The sequence below is a fragment of the Gossypium hirsutum genome, chromosome D08 (assembly GCF_007990345.1).
Source record: "Gossypium hirsutum isolate 1008001.06 chromosome D08, Gossypium_hirsutum_v2.1, whole genome shotgun sequence".
Classification (NCBI taxonomy): domain Eukaryota; kingdom Viridiplantae; phylum Streptophyta; class Magnoliopsida; order Malvales; family Malvaceae; genus Gossypium; species Gossypium hirsutum.
This window is the reverse complement of record NC_053444.1, coordinates 2,665,894-2,685,563: the sequence shown is the minus strand read 5'-3', so window position 1 is coordinate 2,685,563 and position 19,670 is coordinate 2,665,894. Positions and strand designations below refer to the sequence as shown.

Sequence of the window (19,670 nt, the reverse complement as noted above, 5' to 3'; positions counted from 1 at the left end):
TTACTTGGAATAAATTATATTTTCAAGGAATTACAATAACTTTCGATTTTTATAGAGAGAACTTATTATCCTACTGAAAGTAAGTAAATCATTTCTTTTTTGTGTTTTGATTCATGTTGCTCGAGCCTACACTCGACGCGATTTGTGGTACGGGGATAGTGGAGAAGTTCGTTTGGGTGGAAGCCAAGATAAATTAAATTTGTCTTGCGCAAAGCACATGTACTATTCCAATTTAGGATTTATTATTATAAATATCACAAAATGGCTCAATTTTTAAAAACTTTTAAACTTCCACTATAACTGTAAAGATTGTTTCCTTAACCAATTTTTTTAGCAAAGCCATTGGTCAAAAGAGAGCACGACCAACATAAATCAAAACAACAACAACAAAATGGCAAAGGATCAAATTGTCTCAACTCTACTTCACTTTCTCAATACTGAGCGAAAATTCATTGAAGAATTGAGATTTCACACAATGATATTGATGCAAAGTCGTTAAGCATAAGCTCTGATACTATGTTGAATTTTCAATGAGAATCAAGAGAAAATCATGAAATATTTAGAAAGAAAATGCAGTCATTTGAGAAATTTATTCCATCAACCTACATTCTTAATACAACATTATTGTGTATTTATAGCTAAACCATACTATAAATAGTTAATAAAAATTGATGTTAGCAACTTTCTAACTAACTGACTCTTGATTGACTGTTGTTATACTCTTACTCTAATTGGGAAATGTAGCAACACGAGAACTGACCAAAGAGACCTTTCAAGTGACCCTTCATCGTGTACAGTCTAGATGGTCACACAGTGACCGACTAACCGCATGCCTTGTACCCCCCATGGGAGGGACTGTTCGTCCTTAACCACCCAGTTGGATCCTCTGTTAAGCCATTCGCTATTAACAGGTGCACTCTCCTCAAGAGAGGACCACCCGAAAACCATCACCTCTCTTATAAATACCCCAAGTTACCACATAGAAAAGGGGGCTCTTTCCTTCCCTCCCAACAAATCCTAAAATGCTAAGCCCTCATCTTTCTCTTCTCTATTCTCTTTCTTTTCCAACTCTTTATCCAACATGGGGAATCAACCTTCCTCGACACCTTCTCCACTATCATCGATATTGTGTATCGACAATTATAACTATTGTAGTTAATTGAGTTGGGTTGTGGTTGTTATTGATATGCACTTTTAATATTGTAAACATTTTCCTTGCTATTCCTCTCTTCCTTTTTTCACACTTTGTTGACATTCATCAACTTGCTAACATTACCTACCCTTAGTATCGCCCTGATTATTGTATTTAATTACTATAAGTTCTTTAGATTTAAACACACTAATAATTTATTTTGTAATTTTTAGACATTTTAATATTTATTTTGTATTCATATCATTTTTCATATAATATTTTTAAAATATTATAAATTAAAAAAAACACGAAAATTTATTTTATATAAATCTTGAGAAATTTTAATGTTTATTTTGTATTCATGCTATTTTTCATATATATATATATTAAAAAATTATATTTTAATGCATTTACAACTAATTCATACACAACTGGTAAAAACAAATCACTACTAATTCACACAGATAGCTCTTGTGATTTGAACCTATGGCGTGAGTTTTTAAAGTGAGTGAGTAGGGGCTAAAATTGCTTGAAATTGCACCTACATTTTCGTGCCTATAACTTAATACTTTACCCATTAAGTCAAAAGATTGTTGGCATTCTTTTATCCCAATAGTTGGATTTAAAAAAATGAAATTTCTTGTATGGGTGGATAAAAATAAATACTATTGTTTTTTGAGAATCGATTGTATGAAACTGTGATTTCATATCTACCCTATCTCTTTTCAATAGGAGCATGACAAATTTAAAAAAAATTCTTCTAATTTTTAACATTTTTTAGGAGGAAAAGGCTGAAAATCATGAGAAAGAATTTAATTCGTCATTTTCCTATTAAAAAGGGATAAAAATTATAGTTTTATACAAAAAAAAATTTCTTGTTTTCCGGTTAGTCAAAGGTAGTTTAATTAATGCTTTTCATTTATTTCCCTCGAAAAAGAAACTCTTAATTTCATAACTTCTTTTGCATTGAAATATTTCACGTATAATTAGAATATAAAAAAAATTAAAGTTGAGAGGCCATTTTTTTCAATTTTTATTTTAGAGTTTCTAATTTTAAATTTTCATTAAAAGACATGGGTTTCAATAATACATATATTTGCCATAAGATGCATGTGTGCATGGTTATGCTCGTGGAATTAATGTTCACTTCAATTCAACTTTGGCATGTTAAATAAGAAATAGAATATTTTCTAATTTAATATATATATATATATTCTATTTTAGATACGAAGGCATGAAGCATGAGTCTCGAGATTCACCAATTGATATTTTAACAATTTATAATATAAAAATCAAGAAATGTATATAGTCACATTAAAAGATGACAAAATCTCTATAAGTAGATGGAATTGCAGTGCATGTCCCCTGTATCCGCGTATCAATTATTACATTTCACATCACATATTGTTCTAAAGCTTCAATCTCCCATTTATGGCTTCCGCTCTTGTAACTCGTATTCATGAAATCTATGATAGTATTGTCAAGCTCGAGTCTTTGAAGCCTTCGGAACATGTCAATACCCTCCTCACTCACCTCGTCAAACTATGCATCCCACCTTCGAATATTATCATCGAAGATTTATCTCAAGAAATTCAAGACATGCGTATGAACCTCATAGTTCTTAGCGGCCATGCAGAAGGTTTACTAGAGCTTGAATTCGCGACATTCCTATCGAAAACCCCTCACCCGCTCAAGAACCTCGATCTCTTCCCTTATTATGGGAACTACGTCAAGCTAGCTGGGTTGGAGTACAAAATTCTTAGCGAACATGGGATGGTGCAGCCAAAGAAAGTAGCCTTTGTCGGCTCGGGTCCGTTGCCTCTAACCTCCATTGTAATGGCAACCCATCACATGAAATCCACTCATTTCGACAACTTTGATATCGATGAAGCGGCCAACTACGTGGCTCGCCAAATAATCGCGTCAGATGACGAGTTCGAGAAGAGAATGAAGTTCGTGACACGCGACATAATGGATGTAACGGAGGAGCTAGGGGAATATGATTGTATATTTTTGGCAGCTTTGGTTGGGATATGCAAAGAAGAGAAGATTAAAATTGTTGGGCACATAAGGAAATACATGAAGGGAGGTGGGTTATTGCTTGTGAGGAGTGCCACTGCAGCTAGGGCGTTTTTATACCCTGTTGTGAAAGAGCTTGATTTGCCTGGTTTTGAGCTACTTTCAATCTTTCATCCCACTGATGAAGTCATCAACTCTGTTGTTCTCGCGAGGAAGCCCATTTTTCATGATTAGAAGAACTCTAAAAATGTCATAATAGTTAGGGTTGTCGTACCCGAATTTCACTTCAGTTCAATTCGAAAGTTTGAAGCTCAAAAAACGACTGGGGTTTACTTTAACTTACTTTATCAAGCTTAGTATGTTATTTCTTTTCATAATTTTCTTGTTTCAAAGATGCTATATATATGTTTGTATTTCCCTACTTTTCATGTTACTACATTATCAGTTTCACTTTCGTAAGCAAATTGTAATCCAAATCATTTTTCGAATATTTAAATCCGCAAAAGTCCGAATTCAAATCTGCTAAAATTATTTATATATATATAATAAAAATTATAAGCATTTTGTAATTCAAATCTACATCCGTTATCCAAATAAACAAGTTGAATTCAGATTATTCTAAGTTCAAATTCGTAATATTCAAATATGCAAAAAGACGGATTGAATATCGGAATTTGCAATTTAAATTGCCATCCCTAATTGAGTTATTCAAATTTTAAATTTTTTTTAACTAATTTAAGTTTCACTTATTTCAACTTCGGATCATTTTAAGCTTATAATATTTTAAATTCGAATACTTTTGAGATCGAACCGAATGAATCATGTTATTATTTTTTATAATCAAATCAATTTAGATCGATTTAGTTTTGAATTAGTTAGATTGAATTTCACTTTCTAATGTACACGTCGTCAACATACATCTGAGATGCAACAGAGAAACATTTGAACGAGATAGGGGAAACATTGACATTGTAAGGCACTAAAAATTATGGGACGAAGAGAGTTGTGTAAGGCCCAAAAATTAAATTCTTTTACTCAAACCCTATTCCTGCCGGATAACCCAATCTATAAATTTTATATTTTACCTTTATCATTAAAATTTTAATTCAAGTTTGTCTAGTTCTAGAAACCATCTTTTTTTTTAAAGACGATTCAGACAAGTTGAATATGGAAAACCTAACAATTACTCTTAACATTTAATCAAATTTTGTTAGAATTATGTGACCCGAATCTCATTTGATCCGGCCTAAAAAGTTTGAGATGCAACTCACTTGTTAAAAAAATAAAATAGAGAAACAAAATAGGGTTACGACCCTTTAAGACCCCGAAATTTTGACAAATTTCTTTTCTTTTCTTAGGAACATATACAAGATTCGTCATAGCAAAGAGGATAATAATAACCTCATGATTAATTACTTCATTTATGAATTTCATAGTAGTAGAAATACATGTCCTACCGAAACAGAATTTGTAACTTGTTATCCTCTTGCCTAGCGGGCAAGGATTTACCTCCATGGAAAAGATGATTCATTCGGATCCGCATGAAAGCCCTATATTTGAAAGAGGTTGACCTTCTTGCTTCTCACATGGTACAATCCTCTTCCTGCTGAGCCCCCTTTCTCCTTGGTTCACAGAGACAAAACCGTATAGGAATATATTTCTTCTATTAGACATTGATTATAATAAGATTGTTTAACTCTTAAAATGTGTGTAGTCGAAAACCTTTTGTATCATGATTGTTTTTCAACATTCATGAATCTCCTCCTCTTTTGCTTGTGGTTTTTTCCAATAAAAATTCTCCACGTAAAATCTGTGTGTTTTTAAACTTTCTTTCTTATTATTTTATGATCTCACTCCTACAATCATTATTTTTAATAAATCCAATTCAGTTTAATAATTGAGTTGTCTGGTAAAAATTTTATATATTATCAATCAACTAGACAAATGTGAACCCTAGTGAAGGGAAAGCATATAATAGAAGTTCAAAGTGTTACCGCGTCGAGGGATGCCTAAGGTCCCTTCTCAATACGTAAGATATTGGTATCCAGTGTGTCCACAGCTTTGCATGCATCAATGAGTTTGATCTTTTCAACAACTTTGGTTCAATTAGTTCATGGTCAATTTATTCTTCAACATCTATCTAGAAAACAAAAAGGTGGGTGTAGATTAATATAATAATCTCCTTTATCAACTAAATAAACAATGATTAAAGGAAATTTGTTCAAATAAAATACATCCATTTCATTTTGTATTTATCTAACAAACATTTTAATTAATACCCACATTGGGTGAAGCAACAAATTTTGTTTAGAAGTTTAGAATTAAAATCAGCTTTCATCCTTATATTAGTTTATATATTTATATATTTAAAAGAATTAAATTCAAATTTTATCATTTTGGGAGAGGGTAAAAGTACAATTTGATAATTTACTAATTTATAATTTATAATTTTCTCATTTTAAGGGGGGCCTTGGCCACTACCAACCCCCTTAGTGTTGCCTTTTCCCATATCTCATGACTTTCCAACATTGCGAGTTAATGTCACTTACAAAAACAAGATCTTATGGTGGGTGTATCATATTTACTCGTTGTCTTGACATAACAACCCATACCTAAGAGAACAACACGTGGAGCTTTGAAAAAGATTGGCAACGCTTTTTATAAGATTCTTTAAGCCCAAGAATGGGCCCCTCTCTCTCTCCAAAAACTCTAGACCTCAAATGCTTCTCCTTCTCTTAATTACCATCGCTTACAACTACCTACAACTCTTCATTCACCTTATAAACTATCATTAATCAACATAATTCCATCTTACTATCAACAAGCTCAAAATTAGTTTTATGTTCAATAATAACTTAAATTTTCACTTGTTATTTATACTTTTACATGTATATGTTTAAATTTGTATCTTACTTCTTTACAAGCATATTTTTTTATACTTGTTCATGAACATATATTTTTAATTTTATATGTTGACGTTTGAGCATAGATTTGATTTTAAATATACTTAAAAATAAGAGAGAATAAGTGTATATAAGTTCCATGCAACATCCATAAATAATTACACGACACCTTATTTGTTGATAACGTGCCAGAATACTATTCACTGATAATACATGCTACTTATATGTCGACGAACGTAAGTATTTTCTTTATGTGAACCAAAAAGAGTCGTCATCTAAAAATAAAGCATGTTATTAAATATATATTTAAAAAGATTAAATAAATAAATAAAAATTAAGTTTTTTATTAGTTATTAGTAGTTCAACATCTAGAAAGAAAAAGGGTTAAGCATTACAATATCTTGGTTTGCTACATATTAACATTAAAAATAATTTGATTCTGATTCGGAGACACAAATATGGGTTTTATTAGTTTTGACTTTTTTTTATTTTTTAATATTTATTTACCTCTTTTAAATAATTTCTTGTAATTAGATTAGTTGAGAATTTTCACTTTTCTACATACAAAGTTCCAATATCTTACGTAAGGAACAAAGATATTCAAAGTTGGATTTGTACCGGAACTTGTTATCACTCTACACGTTTTCATTTAATTTTCTATCTGTTTTTCACACCAACTTTTCAGATAATTATATATTTTTTTTACTATATATTTTCACGAGTTCAGATGAACGGTATATTTACTTATTATTAATGTAAAAATAATGATGATAATAAAATTAAATATTATAATAATACCATAAATTAAAATAAAATAATGATAACAATAAACCATACTATAAACTAAAATAAAAAAATAAACTGAACAACGTTGATAGAAACTGCACTCAAATTTTCACTAAAATTTACTCATTACCCATGATTCTAATAACTTATTTGAGCCGAATGAGGAACATACTAAGGGCCAGTTCTTCATTGCTTTAAAAAAACTATTTCTGACTCCAAAAGTACTTTTGAAAGAAAAGTTGTTCAAAATAAGCTGCTTCTGCTAAAATTTTTAACTTTTTAGAGGTGCTTTTGAAAAACACTTCTGAAAAAGAGAAGCTAAAAATTTTAACTTTTCCTCTCCAAAAAATACTTTTGGTGCTTAATTACTTTTTCAACCCCAATAACATAGTACTTTTTTTTTTCTTGGTGCTTAATTACAAATATGTTAAAATCATTAATTAAAAATAAAAAAATATTTTTTAAAACACTAATTACATATTTAATGGTTATATTTAAATATTTAAAATATAATTTATATATTCTAATTAAATTTTATAAATAATTAATATTTATTGCTTAAAAATATTTAAAATTTATATTTCATTAATAATAAATTATAATAATTTTTTTATATTCTTACTAAAATATAATAATATTAACTAATTTAAATATTAGTTAAATATGTTACTTGATAATAATATATCTAAAATGAATATTTTATTTCTCAAAAATACTTTTTGAAAAAAATACTAAAAACTCAAATATTAAATCAAACTTTTTAAAAGTAGTTAAATAATAATTATTGAAGGTTATATTATAACACGTATATAGGCTCGTATTCCAAACAACGTCAGATGTGTTGACTTCTATCAGAAACGAAGAATCATGCCGAAAGTACTATAATAACATTTATTATTGAACTTAGATTACACGTTACTGAACATAGAACAAATACACACAATATCTGTCTTTAAGTATATTACTCACTAGTGAACAAAGATTTAAAGAACATTCACAAATTTAACCAATAAAATCTCTACTATAACAAATTTAGAATCCCTGTTAATGAACACTGCATTCTTTGGGAAGTCCCTGAGGGAATCGCTTGGTGTCAGTGCAGTAATTGTAGATCATGTAATTTTTCTGAACCCATTTTAGTCTTTGTTGGCTCGTTATATCCAGTTCTTGCGATAGCCATGAATTTTGAGAGGGCGAGGTGGAGGAACATGATGATTTCCCGGAGGACCAGACACATGCATCAGCCTTGTAATTCCTGTAAGCAGCAGTGAAAGGAGCTTGGCTCCAATCTGTCTTAACAAGACCACCTCGAGTGGCCCAATCATCAGCGTTCCAAAGACTCGAATACACTCTCATCGGCTGGCTCTTTGGGAACGCAACGCCCATCGATTCCAAGTTCTTGAACTCTCTGAGCGGAGTCCCATCAACAGAGAAGCTGTGAACATTCAAAAGAATCACAATTAAACATAATGAAAATAATCGAAACTGTAAAATTAAAAAGGAGGGGGAGGGGGGTTGTAAAAGAAGACATACATAATACGTTGAGGGTTCCAAAGAAGGGAGTAGGTGTGGAAGTCTTTGGTGGGATCGAACCAGAGGTAGAACTGTTGCTCTTTGTCACCTTTGCCTTGTGTATATACATTGGTGTGGACTATGTATGGGTCTCCGCTTAGGTTCCCCAAGAACTCGAAGTCGATTTCATCCCATGTCGACCCTTCCGAACGAAGCTGCAATTGTCACCCCACATATCAGCACAGAGTTGTAAAATAAATAAGAGACAAGTAGGAGGATAAAACTTACATAGTAAGTGGTAACAGTGCCAGCAGAGTTGCCTGGGACCAGTTTAATGTTCATATCGATCTTCCCAAACAGATATTGGTTCTTGGATTGAAAACCAGAGCCGGAGAATTTGTCGAGGGTGAGAGTGAGAAGGTTTCCGTTTTCGAGAATCTTGCCCCTGCCATCACCCCAAGTAACATCGATGTCTTGGTTAAAGTTGGCAGCTGAGGCAAGTACTACAAAGCTGAATAAAAGAGATAGAAGCAACGAAGTGGTCATTATTTTGGTGGGCTTGTATTGTAGTTCAGATTATGATGTTTGAAATGGGGGAGTGGTAGAGGGTGGTTATATAGGGGGAAGGATTTGGTGAAACAGAGTAGAGAGGGGTTGTTTGGAAGCTTCGTGCAATGTGTTTCCGTCGGGACATTAAGTGAATCAAAGTTGTAAACAGCTGGAACCATAAAAGAGAAAGGAAGAAAAGAAAATGGTCCTAATAATAATAATAATAATAATAATACATTACTAATGGCTGTTCCTTGGTTCCATGCATATAAATTTATGAGTTTGGAGCCGCCTTTCTATGTTTGATTACAGTGCATGCAGATTTATATGTGATGAATTTAAACCAAGCTTTAACTCAAATTTCCAAGGATTTTATTTGAATTGGAAAACGAAGGAAAACACTCGTAATTACGCGGTTGAGGTTGGGGTTGGGGTTGGCGGCCGAACCGAATAGGTTCATAACCATAGACAGAGACAACAAGATTCCATTAGGCTAAAGCCTATGGTGTCAATTAGTGAGTGCTTGTCAATTTGTTGACAGGGTCAGCTCTAAATTAACCTTTGGTACAAGACAAAAAGTTCAACCACTGAGATCATCACGTCAAACAAGATAGTTATCATCATTATTATTAAACAATCTGACACTATTTTCTTCTCTTGTTTATACTATTATAATAATAAAATGATCAAATATATCAACACTGCGGTTTAAAATGTTGGTTCCTTTTAATCCAGACAAGGAAGATCCATGGTTTTGATTATTACAAGGATTTCTGTAATGAAGAAAAAACTGTGTTAGGCATCCAGTTTCTTCTGTAGTTCATATTCCAACTAGCTAGCTCACTCATATAAAATGCTTAATCATAAACGTAATTATTAATTAAAATTATTACAATTTATATGACCCGAATCTCATTATTTATTAAAAAATAAATATACCCTAATTGTTTAGGTGATCCATCAAATCCAAATGTTAAATAATGATTCTCTCTTTCCATATGATATGAAGGAGGGTTGAGTGGCTTAGGAATTGAAGTCCAAGTCGGTGGATAATAATGAAAAATAGAAGATTACAAAAAATTAACAGCTGGCTGCCAAATGGGTTTACTATTAGTTAAGCAAATTGCATCCCCATTTGTCATTAAATATTCTATATTTAAAACTTGTAAAATTAATATAATTTTATATTATTTTATAATTGATATTTTAACAATTTATCTATTATATTTAATGTTTTACCTATATAAATCATGCATATCAAATCTAACGTGAAGCTAAAGTCGGATATGTAACTTTTGCTGAATTATGGGGAATTCGACAATGCTTAATACCAAGTAAAAAGGGCATATAAAACCTGATCGTCAAAGTCAATGTGCTTGGTGGGTGTATCTCTTCAATCAGCCTGAAGATTTCAGCATCCTTTGGGTATTTTGGTGGGGAACTGCCTTGCTTTAATCAAAGGAAGGTTGGGTACAAGTCTACAAGATGTCAAGGAAATAGATACACAGACCTTTCGGCTAACTTGGTACAAGTTTCGGAAGTAGAGGCGGATTTAGAGTGCTGACAGAGCTCGACTCTTTTAAAATTAAAATATTTTTATTGAAATCTTTTATAATCTATAAAATTTTAAAATAGTAATAATAAAATTATACTTTAGATCTTTTAAAATTGATAAAAATTTAGTTTAATTATTTAAAATTTTTAAAGATATAAATTATTAAAATGACGCTATTATATTTTTACTATAATAAAAATATATAATTTAATTCTGTCCTAAAATTTTTTCTAACTTTAACTTTACTTCTTAAATTGTATTTTTGAATTCGCCACTAACATTCAAGTTAACTATATGAAGTTTCTATGTCAAAGGCTGCGGTGAAGGTGTTATTAAATTCTAATTGTTGTATTAAAGAAATTATTATTTATTTTATATATAAAAGAATTCAATTATTAAATATATTGATATAAATAATATTTTAGATCAGCATAATAGAGATATTAAATTGATTCGAAATTTTATATACATGATAAATATAATTATATTAATTAATTCAACGGTTAAAATTGTATGTGGTTAAGTTAATTTATTTAATTATTCAATTTAGTATTTGTAATTATTAATTCTATAATAATTGTTGCTATAGAATTTTTTAAGAGTTTATCAATATAACTGAATAAAATTTATCTACGGCAACTACGTAGAGTGGAATTTGAATATGAATACTTAAATATCCAAGATTTCATATTGCTAATAATATCGACGCTTGATTAGTGAGAATTGTTGATATAAACTTTAAAATTTTAATATAATTACTTTGATTGTGCTAGAGACTGTGTGATTCGAATCTCGAATAAATAGAGTGGTAAAAATTCTATTAATAAATTAATATATGGAGATGATGTAAACAGGTTTTGGAGTCCAGTTGGGTAGTGAATGCCTAAGGAAAAGAGTGATAGGAAAGGCCAATTGAAGTGTTGTTTGGTGGATGGGATGTATATCCACTTGCTTCAAGTCGGCTCATACAAAACAAAACACCAACATATCATTAGCACAGACTGCAGATATACTATAATATAAGTGACCTCGCTTTCTTGGTTTTCATCATTATATCGAGTCTTATTTGGATAAAATGTTTTAATATGTTGTTGGGAAAGTTGGAGTTTCGATAAAGGTATTGTTTTTTAATGTTAAAATTTTGGTTGTCTGTATTTTGAGGAAAACTCAATAGATTGGGAAATATGTTAATATTGTGGGTGATGTTTTGTAAGGGTTTGAATCACCTGTTAAGACATATATAATTTTACTTTTGTAATTGTGGTACCACTTAGCCATATGAATGTATGGTTCAAACTCTATTAAAATCGAGTATTTGATTTTTTTTTTGTGATGAAATATTCCCTAATCTTCATGAACTCATTAGATATTTGTCAGAGTTGGAAGCCAAAATCCGAAACTAAAAATAAATATAAACACCTCCACATAATACCTCCCTTTAACTATGATAAAAATAATTAGAAATATGATAAGATAATATTAAATTATGTATAGTTGAATCTTATATTTGGAGAAAAACAGTATTGTGCCTGATGCACCATCTCTATTTTAAGCAAAATTAAGATCAAAGCGAAATGATAGCTTTTTTATTATTATTTAAAAATAAACTCATTTTTCTCTATAAAAACAGTAAATATAACTATAATAATGGTAGAATATCAGCTTGATTTATTAGTTAAAGATAAAAATTTGGAATCATAAATATTTAGATTCAAGTCTCATTACTTGTAAAATTGTGAGGTACAGATTCAATCTCACCATATATATCATATTTGATTGTTACCTTATTTAAACTTTTCTAATTTAATTTATAATTGTTTAATTGGATCAACATATATTTATACTTATATTATAAGTATCAAGCTTTCAAAAATTAACGGGATATTAAGGCAAGTTTAAGTAGACCTAATCATTTCAAATAAATACAATTTAAACTTTTTAACTAAATCACGAATTTCCTTATCATGTTTTCGATAGTGTTAACTTTTTTTAAATATATATATATAATTTTTCGTCTACGAAGTGCCATATGAGGGAGGGTCTGAACCTAGCCCTCAGGTGGGTTTCTCGTGACTAACGAAGCGGTGGAAACGGCGCAGCAACGCCGATGAGACCCATCCTGACAACTCGGTGCTGTTCTCTGGGAGCTTCATTCTAGCTTACCGAATATTCTCCATAAATACCCTACGGAACAGCCATAAAAATGATAAAAAGTAGGAGAATCTATACATAAAAAGCCAAATAAGTAAATTCCAATACAAAAACAAATGTGCTTGCAGTATTCAGTCAAATTGTTGTACGGTGGAGATGAAACTCAGCCAACAATTTGCTTACAAATATCCCAGAAATCTTGATTGATGAAATAACAATTAACTGTAACAAACTCACACCTAAATGCTATTAGAAAAATCAGTCAACAAGGAAAGGAAGGAGGGCCATGAATTTAAAACCAAATTTAGCCTCTCATATACAGTAAAATATATTTAATAATGGGAAGTCAAAGAAACGGCTTACTATACAGGAAATTGTACAAAGAGATTTCCCAATGCCTAATTTAGGGTTCTTCAAGAGTTTTGAAACCCCTTAACCTCATACATTGTTGTTGTTAGCAACTTCCAAAACCATAGTACCAATACGACTTGTTGATAGCCTATTCTTCTTCTTCTTCTTCGTCTTCTAACTCGACTACCTGTGCCCGTCTCTCAGCAGCTTTCTTCCGGATGAAGAAACCCCATCTCATCGCGGCCTTGATCTTTAGCCACCCGACAACAGCTTTGCCAGGACGTGAACGATCTTCGTCTATGAAGTTTACCATTGGGGATGGCATGTAATTTGGGAATCCAAACCCACCATCCTCTGTCACAGTAGCATGGTGACCTCCCATGCTGAAGAGGCGGAGGAGATGCTGCATATCTTCATTCTCGAGCATTTCATGACTTCTGAGGCGAATCTCCTCCTCAGAAAACAAGTCCTCGACTCCCTTATCTCTATTGTTCGACCAATCGTCAAAGGGATTAAGATTTGATGGCTGCATTGAAGAAATAGCATTGTGGAATCCCAAGGTAGATGACTGTGGAGGACCAAGAGCCAGCCCAACAGCATTATTATTAGTCCTTGAGCTTTGTGGTTGCTCTGAATTGTTAACCAGCTGATCATATTGCAAAAATTGCGTGCTGTCAAATTGACTACGAGAATTCGAATTCACAAGCTCTGATTGTCCCGGGTATCTGGTAGACTGATTATCATTAAATCCTGCATTAACCGAAAGAAAGAAATGAAGTTAACAAAATGCCAGCAGTTATTTGTTGAAATGGAAAAACGTCGGTACTCTTTCACCAGTAACATGGTATCATAACAACACATTCTTTTAGACCCAAACTTTTTTCACTTCCCAATAAAACAGGTCATCAATGAACACGCCTTTCCTGTTGATCCGAACCCAAACTGATTCGAGCCATGAAAGATTAGTGGGAAATTGAACTACTTGACAATTACTAGATCAGATGTTTCTTTTACAATGCGTTGGTCAAATTTTTGAGTTTTGCTATATTATTAGGCAGGTTCCATTTTCTATGCATTGAGCCTAATATATAGCAAGCATTCATCTTGTAGAAATGTCAATCTTCTATCTCGTAAGTAATCACACAAAAAACAAAGCGATGTTTATAAAAATAACTCCGGAAAGATCAAGCTAAGCTACACGAATGAAATGAAAAATCCTTTAAAGCTAAGGATAATGTAATCATAATCCTTACCTCCAGCTTGTGGGCCTGAGTGCACTTGCTCAGTTGGAACAGCAACCGGTAACTGCAACTGATGATCTAAAGCATTAGGGTAGCCTATCGCATCCGTCTGAGGTTCATTTCGGGCACTTGACCTCCTATTTTGCTTGAAGTTCAACAGTGACTTGCCATCATACTCTATGACTTGATGCCAATTGTCATAGGCTTTCTTCACCAGCGTATCTACATAAACCTGCAAGAATTTTTTATCCCTTTTTCAAATTAGTGAAACTATTTTTATTAAGTTCAAAATATAAATTGAAAATAACACCAACCCAGAGCTTAAGCAGCTGAAAGTAATAACCAGACAAACCCAACCAAAGGTATATCGTAAGGCAAAAAAACAAAAAACTACATTGTGAGAAAATTAAAGCAACTCCAAGTTATCTGATAAATATTACTGTAGGCCTAGGTAACATTGCTGCTAACACATCTCATAGATGTTGCATTTCATTGACAGGTGAAAAACAGCATACATATCACCCACCTTTTGACTATCAGATAGAGAATCAGCAGGTAAATACTGTTCCCCAGAAATAAGGCCATTCAACTCATAGATGTTATTGAAGACAACACCAACATCTCTTGTATCATCATTATAGTAAACATAAAACTTTCCGCTGAGCACACAAGTCTTTGCATGATCTAAAAGAGCATCCCACATCTTATTTGACATGCCACTTCCAAGAATCTACAGAACATAGACAAAAATATCAGAAGGGGAAAAGAAAGCAATAGTACTCTGATTTCAGAACCGAAATCCAACTCACAGTTCGTAACTTCTGTTGATCCTTGACCGCAACCCGCAAAAAGTCTTCAACAGTGAATATTCCTGCAGAGTTAAGCTTCTTGTGGAATGACCCATCTTTCCCAATCTTTTCCAATCTCCATACGTCATCATTTAATGCAGGTGGATAGTGCTTCTTATACACTGTCAAGCAACTCAATTAAAAAGATTCTACAAATCCACAAATGAAAAACTCGATATAGTATAAAGTATGAACTCACATTCCCCTCTGTGATCCTTGACAGTAAAGGCCTCTGTCTTTGCTTCCCGTACACGCATACCCTCACAATATCCCGAAGCAACCTTCAAGCCTAGCCTGAATTTCCTGCTTCTTATCCAACTTGAGTTGTCAGTAAAGGTGAGATCTCCTAGCGTCCCCACCCCCTCTTTGAGGATCACTTGCAAGTCACCAGTCAGCAGTGGCCTTTTGCCTTCCCGCTCTTTTACCACATGGCTCTCAAATTCTTCTTGCGTCCAATCTTCATCATCCTCATTGTTGAAATCACCTTCAAGCACAACGACATCTAGCTTAACAGAGGCCTCAGGTCCAGTTGTTACAACATGTCCAGTCTTACTGTCAACTAGAACAATATGGATAGCAGCACCCTGCTCTCCTTCGACCTTTCCTCCTGTGAAAAGGGGAAGAGATAACCTAGACCTGAAGAGGAGCTGTAAGCTCCGTCCATCTGGACCTTCAATTTGTTTTGGAGAAGACCTAAAAACCAAAAGTATTAGAAGATCATCAATACAAGAAAAGTTAAAGGCATCGCAGGAAGAGAGGAAAAAAGAAAGGTAGGGAGCCACTGAGACAATAAGAATCTTAAAACCAAAGAACAGGCGGTTCTTGTAAACAAGCATGGCATCAAAAAGGATTAAAAAAACATTTCATTTATAGAAAGTAGAGTACCAATCAACCAACCAAAAACATAGAAAATATCATTAACACAAGCTTATTGTCAGGGTTTCATCTTTTGCTATCGAATGCATTAATGATGCTCAAGTATATCAAAAGCCAAGCAACTAATTAGCAAATATCCTACAAAGAAAGAACAAGAAAAGAATCAAACCTAAGAGCATTTCAAAACTCTTTAGAATCTCATTGCAGCACTTCAATTCTCATGTGCAATATTCTTAAACACCAGCTACTTAATGAGACAATACCAAACACAAAAACTAATAGAAATAACAGAAACTGTTGTCATCATTCATAGTTCAAACATTCAGCAAAAAACCTACAATGCCACAAGCAATTGCTAAAATGAGTACTAGTAACTAAAGACAGAATGTGTTTAATATGAGGTTCTCACCTTATCATGCACAATGCTAAAACATCCCGGAATTTCTCACAATAATCATTATTTACTAAAACCCGGAAATTCAGAAACAATATTTAATGCCTCCAGCTACTGCAACTGACATCAACTGATAAGAAAACAGTTGTTTTATCACATAAGGTTTGACCTTTCCAAAACCTCAAACTTCCCCAATTGATTTGACATTTTAAGCATCGGAATCCCAATGGAGGTAGAGGGAGCAATGCCAAATATAAGGCTACCAATGCCATTGATATACCAAACCAAAATCATTGGGCATGTAACACAACTTAACATATCATTGTCCATGTCTTCAATTGAAAAAGATAATTTTGTTTTAAATTAAGACATCGGAATAGAGATAATTAACTCTACAGAAGTAAATGATCAGACAAATATTTAACCTTCCACTAAGTCTAGGAGGTCCTAACTTTGCCAAAGCTCTTTCCACCTCTTCACTTACCTGCAAAGCATCAAACAGACATGATAATAAGGAAACACAAGTGGAAAAGAACACAATCCAAAGGGAAAAATGATAGAATACACAACAGATCTTAGAAACACACCAGAAACTGTTGGTCGAAATTGGGCTTGTAAATGCAACAGAAAAGGGTCATTTTAGTATTATCTAACAAAATTAGGACACAAACAGTGAACATCTATGTTACATGGATGCAGGCAGGCTAGTCTTCATACCTCAGATGCCCTGCCCATGAGTGATATGCAAACCCTAAAAAAGCCATCATCACACTCAAAAGATAGGCAGGCACATGTGCATGGACAAGTGATCAATTATAATAAAACCAAGGAAGTCAAACTTCCGTATTTTCCAAATCATTAACTTGCTTAAAAGGGTCAGAAAGAGAGAGTAAGAATGATTAATACCCCAGAAGGGATAGTCATTCTTTAAGATAGTGATAAATGTAACACAGAACTGTCTAAAAGTCTATTCAGGACTCTATCTCCCATAAGCATGTGTTAAGTCTAGGATTTATTGAAAATGTATACAAGAAGCATGCAATTTATGACAACAGTAATAAACATTAGGAAAACGGGTGAACAATCACACCAAAATCTGATTGAATGCCAGCCTTCATATCTAACAACATAAAAGTAAGGCAAAAACTAGAGCAGTTCAAAAATATGACAGGGAACAGCAGACTTATATGCTGTGAAGGTTTTATGAGAAAACATACGAACAAGTTAAAAACAAATGGCATTCTCTTTCAAATCACTCAAATGTTGTGTGTGCTTCTCAGTAACAAAAAGAACAGGCACTTGCGCACAAAAGCAGAATAGATGCAGGTTCATGTGCAGGCGTATATAAGCATTTCTATACAGCACCAATTTAGAATAGACCTCCAATCAGAAGAACAATGCTCGTCAAAAACATCGCCTTACAATTTAAGGCAGATTCTTTTAGCTAGAATTAAGACAACCATAACCAACCCTATAGATGCATTGATCACACATTGACTAATAGTTTCTTGAAGTCCTACAAACACACACCAAAAAAGAGGAATTGATTGCAAAGAATGAAAAAACAATAGGACATGGATCTTACAACTCTACGAAGAATGGGTTCCAAAGATGAGCAGAGTTTCTGCAGGCTATCCACCTTAAGAGCTTCTACAATTACACTGCATATCATACAAATATAATTTCTGAGAAAAATTGCCAACTGCTAAGCCCATAGAAAGAGAAAAGTTTTTAAAACTCCCCAAGTGCATCACACAATCAAACGACAAAAAGCCCAAAAACCTTATCCAGTTATTAATTCATTGGCGTAGTTGAATAAGATTTTTATCTCAACTCCCCCAATTAATGTGATTGGGCTGATATGGTATTCGGTTTTTGCTTCCTAGAAACTTGCAGCAAGATCATCATGGACTAAAAATGAACAAACTTAATGATAAATAACATAATAGTTCTACATAAAACCAAAGCTACATAGTTTGTTGTGAAAATATTTCAATCTCTAATTACCCAAAAAAATATTTTCTTTTAAACAAAAATTAAAATTAAAATTAAAATAAACAATTAGGATACACAAATAACTTCTCAAAGTATGCCAGAAAACGAAGTAAAGAAACAAACAAGGTAGGAAAAGGGGAAAAGAAAAAACCTAGCTAAAGCGGGACGTTTTAGCTCGGGCTGCTGGTTATCATCTCCATCCAAGCTCCTCTTCCCTCTAGCCATACTATTAGTCCTCTCCATATACCTAGTATGCATTTTGTGAGTACCAAATTCAAAACCCTAATTTTTCCCAGATCTGAACAGCCAAAACGAAACAACACTCAGAAAAATCACTGATTTAAATAAAAAAGTTCAAATTCACACTACTCGAAACCATAATCTTCAATTTAAACACCAGAAATAAACTCAATTAGAAAATAAAAAATAAAAAATCAGCAAAAATTACGTTCTTACTATTACTAATCAGATACTCTCAATTTTAACAGCAGAAAACAATAAACATAAATAAAAACGGGAAATTTATTTTCTGTTTTTGATAAATTGAAGAAAGAAGAAGAAAACCTAAGGGGAAAATGAGGGGAAATTTTGAAGAGTATAGGGGAGTCTACTATGGCGACTCTTAGCAGAGAGGTGATTTTCGAGGAAGGATCCTGTACGCCTGATTTACGGTAAACACAGTGGAGTCAACGGATGAAGATAACGGTGATAGCTTTTTGATGGAGTTTTTGTGGAGGGTTTTGAGAGATTTAATTTGATGAAAGAGACTACGAGGGAGATCGATGCAGTGAATTATTATTAGCAGATTGACTATTCGTTGATCATTAGCTTACGAAGGGTAGAAGACTTGTGATTAAATCGCCACCGTACGTCGGCATTTGCCACGTCATTTTAGACATGTTTATGCTTTTTCTTTTGAAATGACGTCAGGTTTTTTGGCGTGACGCACGTCACCTGCCGAGTCATCAGAATTGTACATTAATAATTGGGTAAATAAAATGTTGGTAAGTAATGTTGGTAAGCAAGCCCTCGTGTATTTTGTATTTCGTTAAAATATGTTTATGGTTTTATTTTTAGGAGTTTAATTTTTATACCCTTTAAATTTTAATCTTCGAGTTTGTTGAACAGGATCGACTCTTTTAAGAGAAGTCTTTTGAAGTGTCGTTTGTTAACCAGTCAACATTATTCTTAATAACTGAAGGTATTGTCACTGTGTTAAGGTTTTGCTTCTCGACTCCTCAAGCGCAAAAAGCCCTATGAGTTCACGTAATGGGAATGCCTTAGTTGGATGAGAAGGAAAGTACCTGGAGGAAAGGCGGAATATTAATCATGGAAAATGCGAGTGCAAGTATTCAAAC

At 32.9% G+C, this 19,670-nt stretch overlaps 3 protein-coding genes across 6 annotated transcripts; 1 reads left to right on the top strand and 2 right to left on the bottom strand.

Annotated features, from left to right (window-relative positions):
* Positions 1–2,517: 2,517 nt before the first annotated feature.
* Positions 2,518–3,639, top strand: LOC107919611 (nicotianamine synthase). The gene has a single exon (XM_016849039.2). The coding sequence runs from the start codon at positions 2,564–2,566 to the stop codon at positions 3,383–3,385; it is 822 nt and encodes a 273-aa protein (XP_016704528.1). The 5' UTR covers positions 2,518–2,563; the 3' UTR covers positions 3,386–3,639.
* Positions 3,640–7,708: 4,069 nt separating this feature from the next.
* Positions 7,709–8,994, bottom strand: LOC107919852 (xyloglucan endotransglucosylase/hydrolase protein 22). The gene is made up of 3 exons (XM_016849249.2): positions 8,641–8,994; positions 8,374–8,567; positions 7,709–8,275 (listed from the first exon to the last, which is right to left on the bottom strand). Exons 1-3 carry the CDS (start codon positions 8,896–8,898, stop codon positions 7,885–7,887), a joined length of 843 nt encoding a protein of 280 aa, XP_016704738.1. The 5' UTR covers positions 8,899–8,994; the 3' UTR covers positions 7,709–7,884.
* A 3,686-nt stretch (positions 8,995–12,680) lies between these two features.
* On the bottom strand, positions 12,681–19,133 carry LOC107919851 (calmodulin-binding protein 60 B). Of its 4 annotated transcripts, none has more exons than XM_016849243.2 (9): positions 18,769–19,133; positions 18,464–18,610; positions 17,903–17,978; positions 16,743–16,801; positions 15,247–15,740; positions 15,009–15,169; positions 14,726–14,929; positions 14,212–14,431; positions 12,681–13,708 (listed from the first exon to the last, which is right to left on the bottom strand). In XM_016849243.2, exons 2-9 carry the CDS (start codon positions 18,568–18,570, stop codon positions 13,107–13,109), a joined length of 1,923 nt encoding a protein of 640 aa, XP_016704732.1. In that variant the 5' UTR covers positions 18,571–18,610; positions 18,769–19,133; the 3' UTR covers positions 12,681–13,106. The 4 variants fall into 4 exon arrangements, with proteins under 4 accessions (XP_016704732.1, XP_016704737.1, XP_040955432.1 ...); XM_016849248.2 differs by having other exon boundaries at positions 18,464–18,559; XM_041099498.1 differs by having other exon boundaries at positions 18,877–19,133.
* Positions 19,134–19,670: the final 537 nt, after the last annotated feature.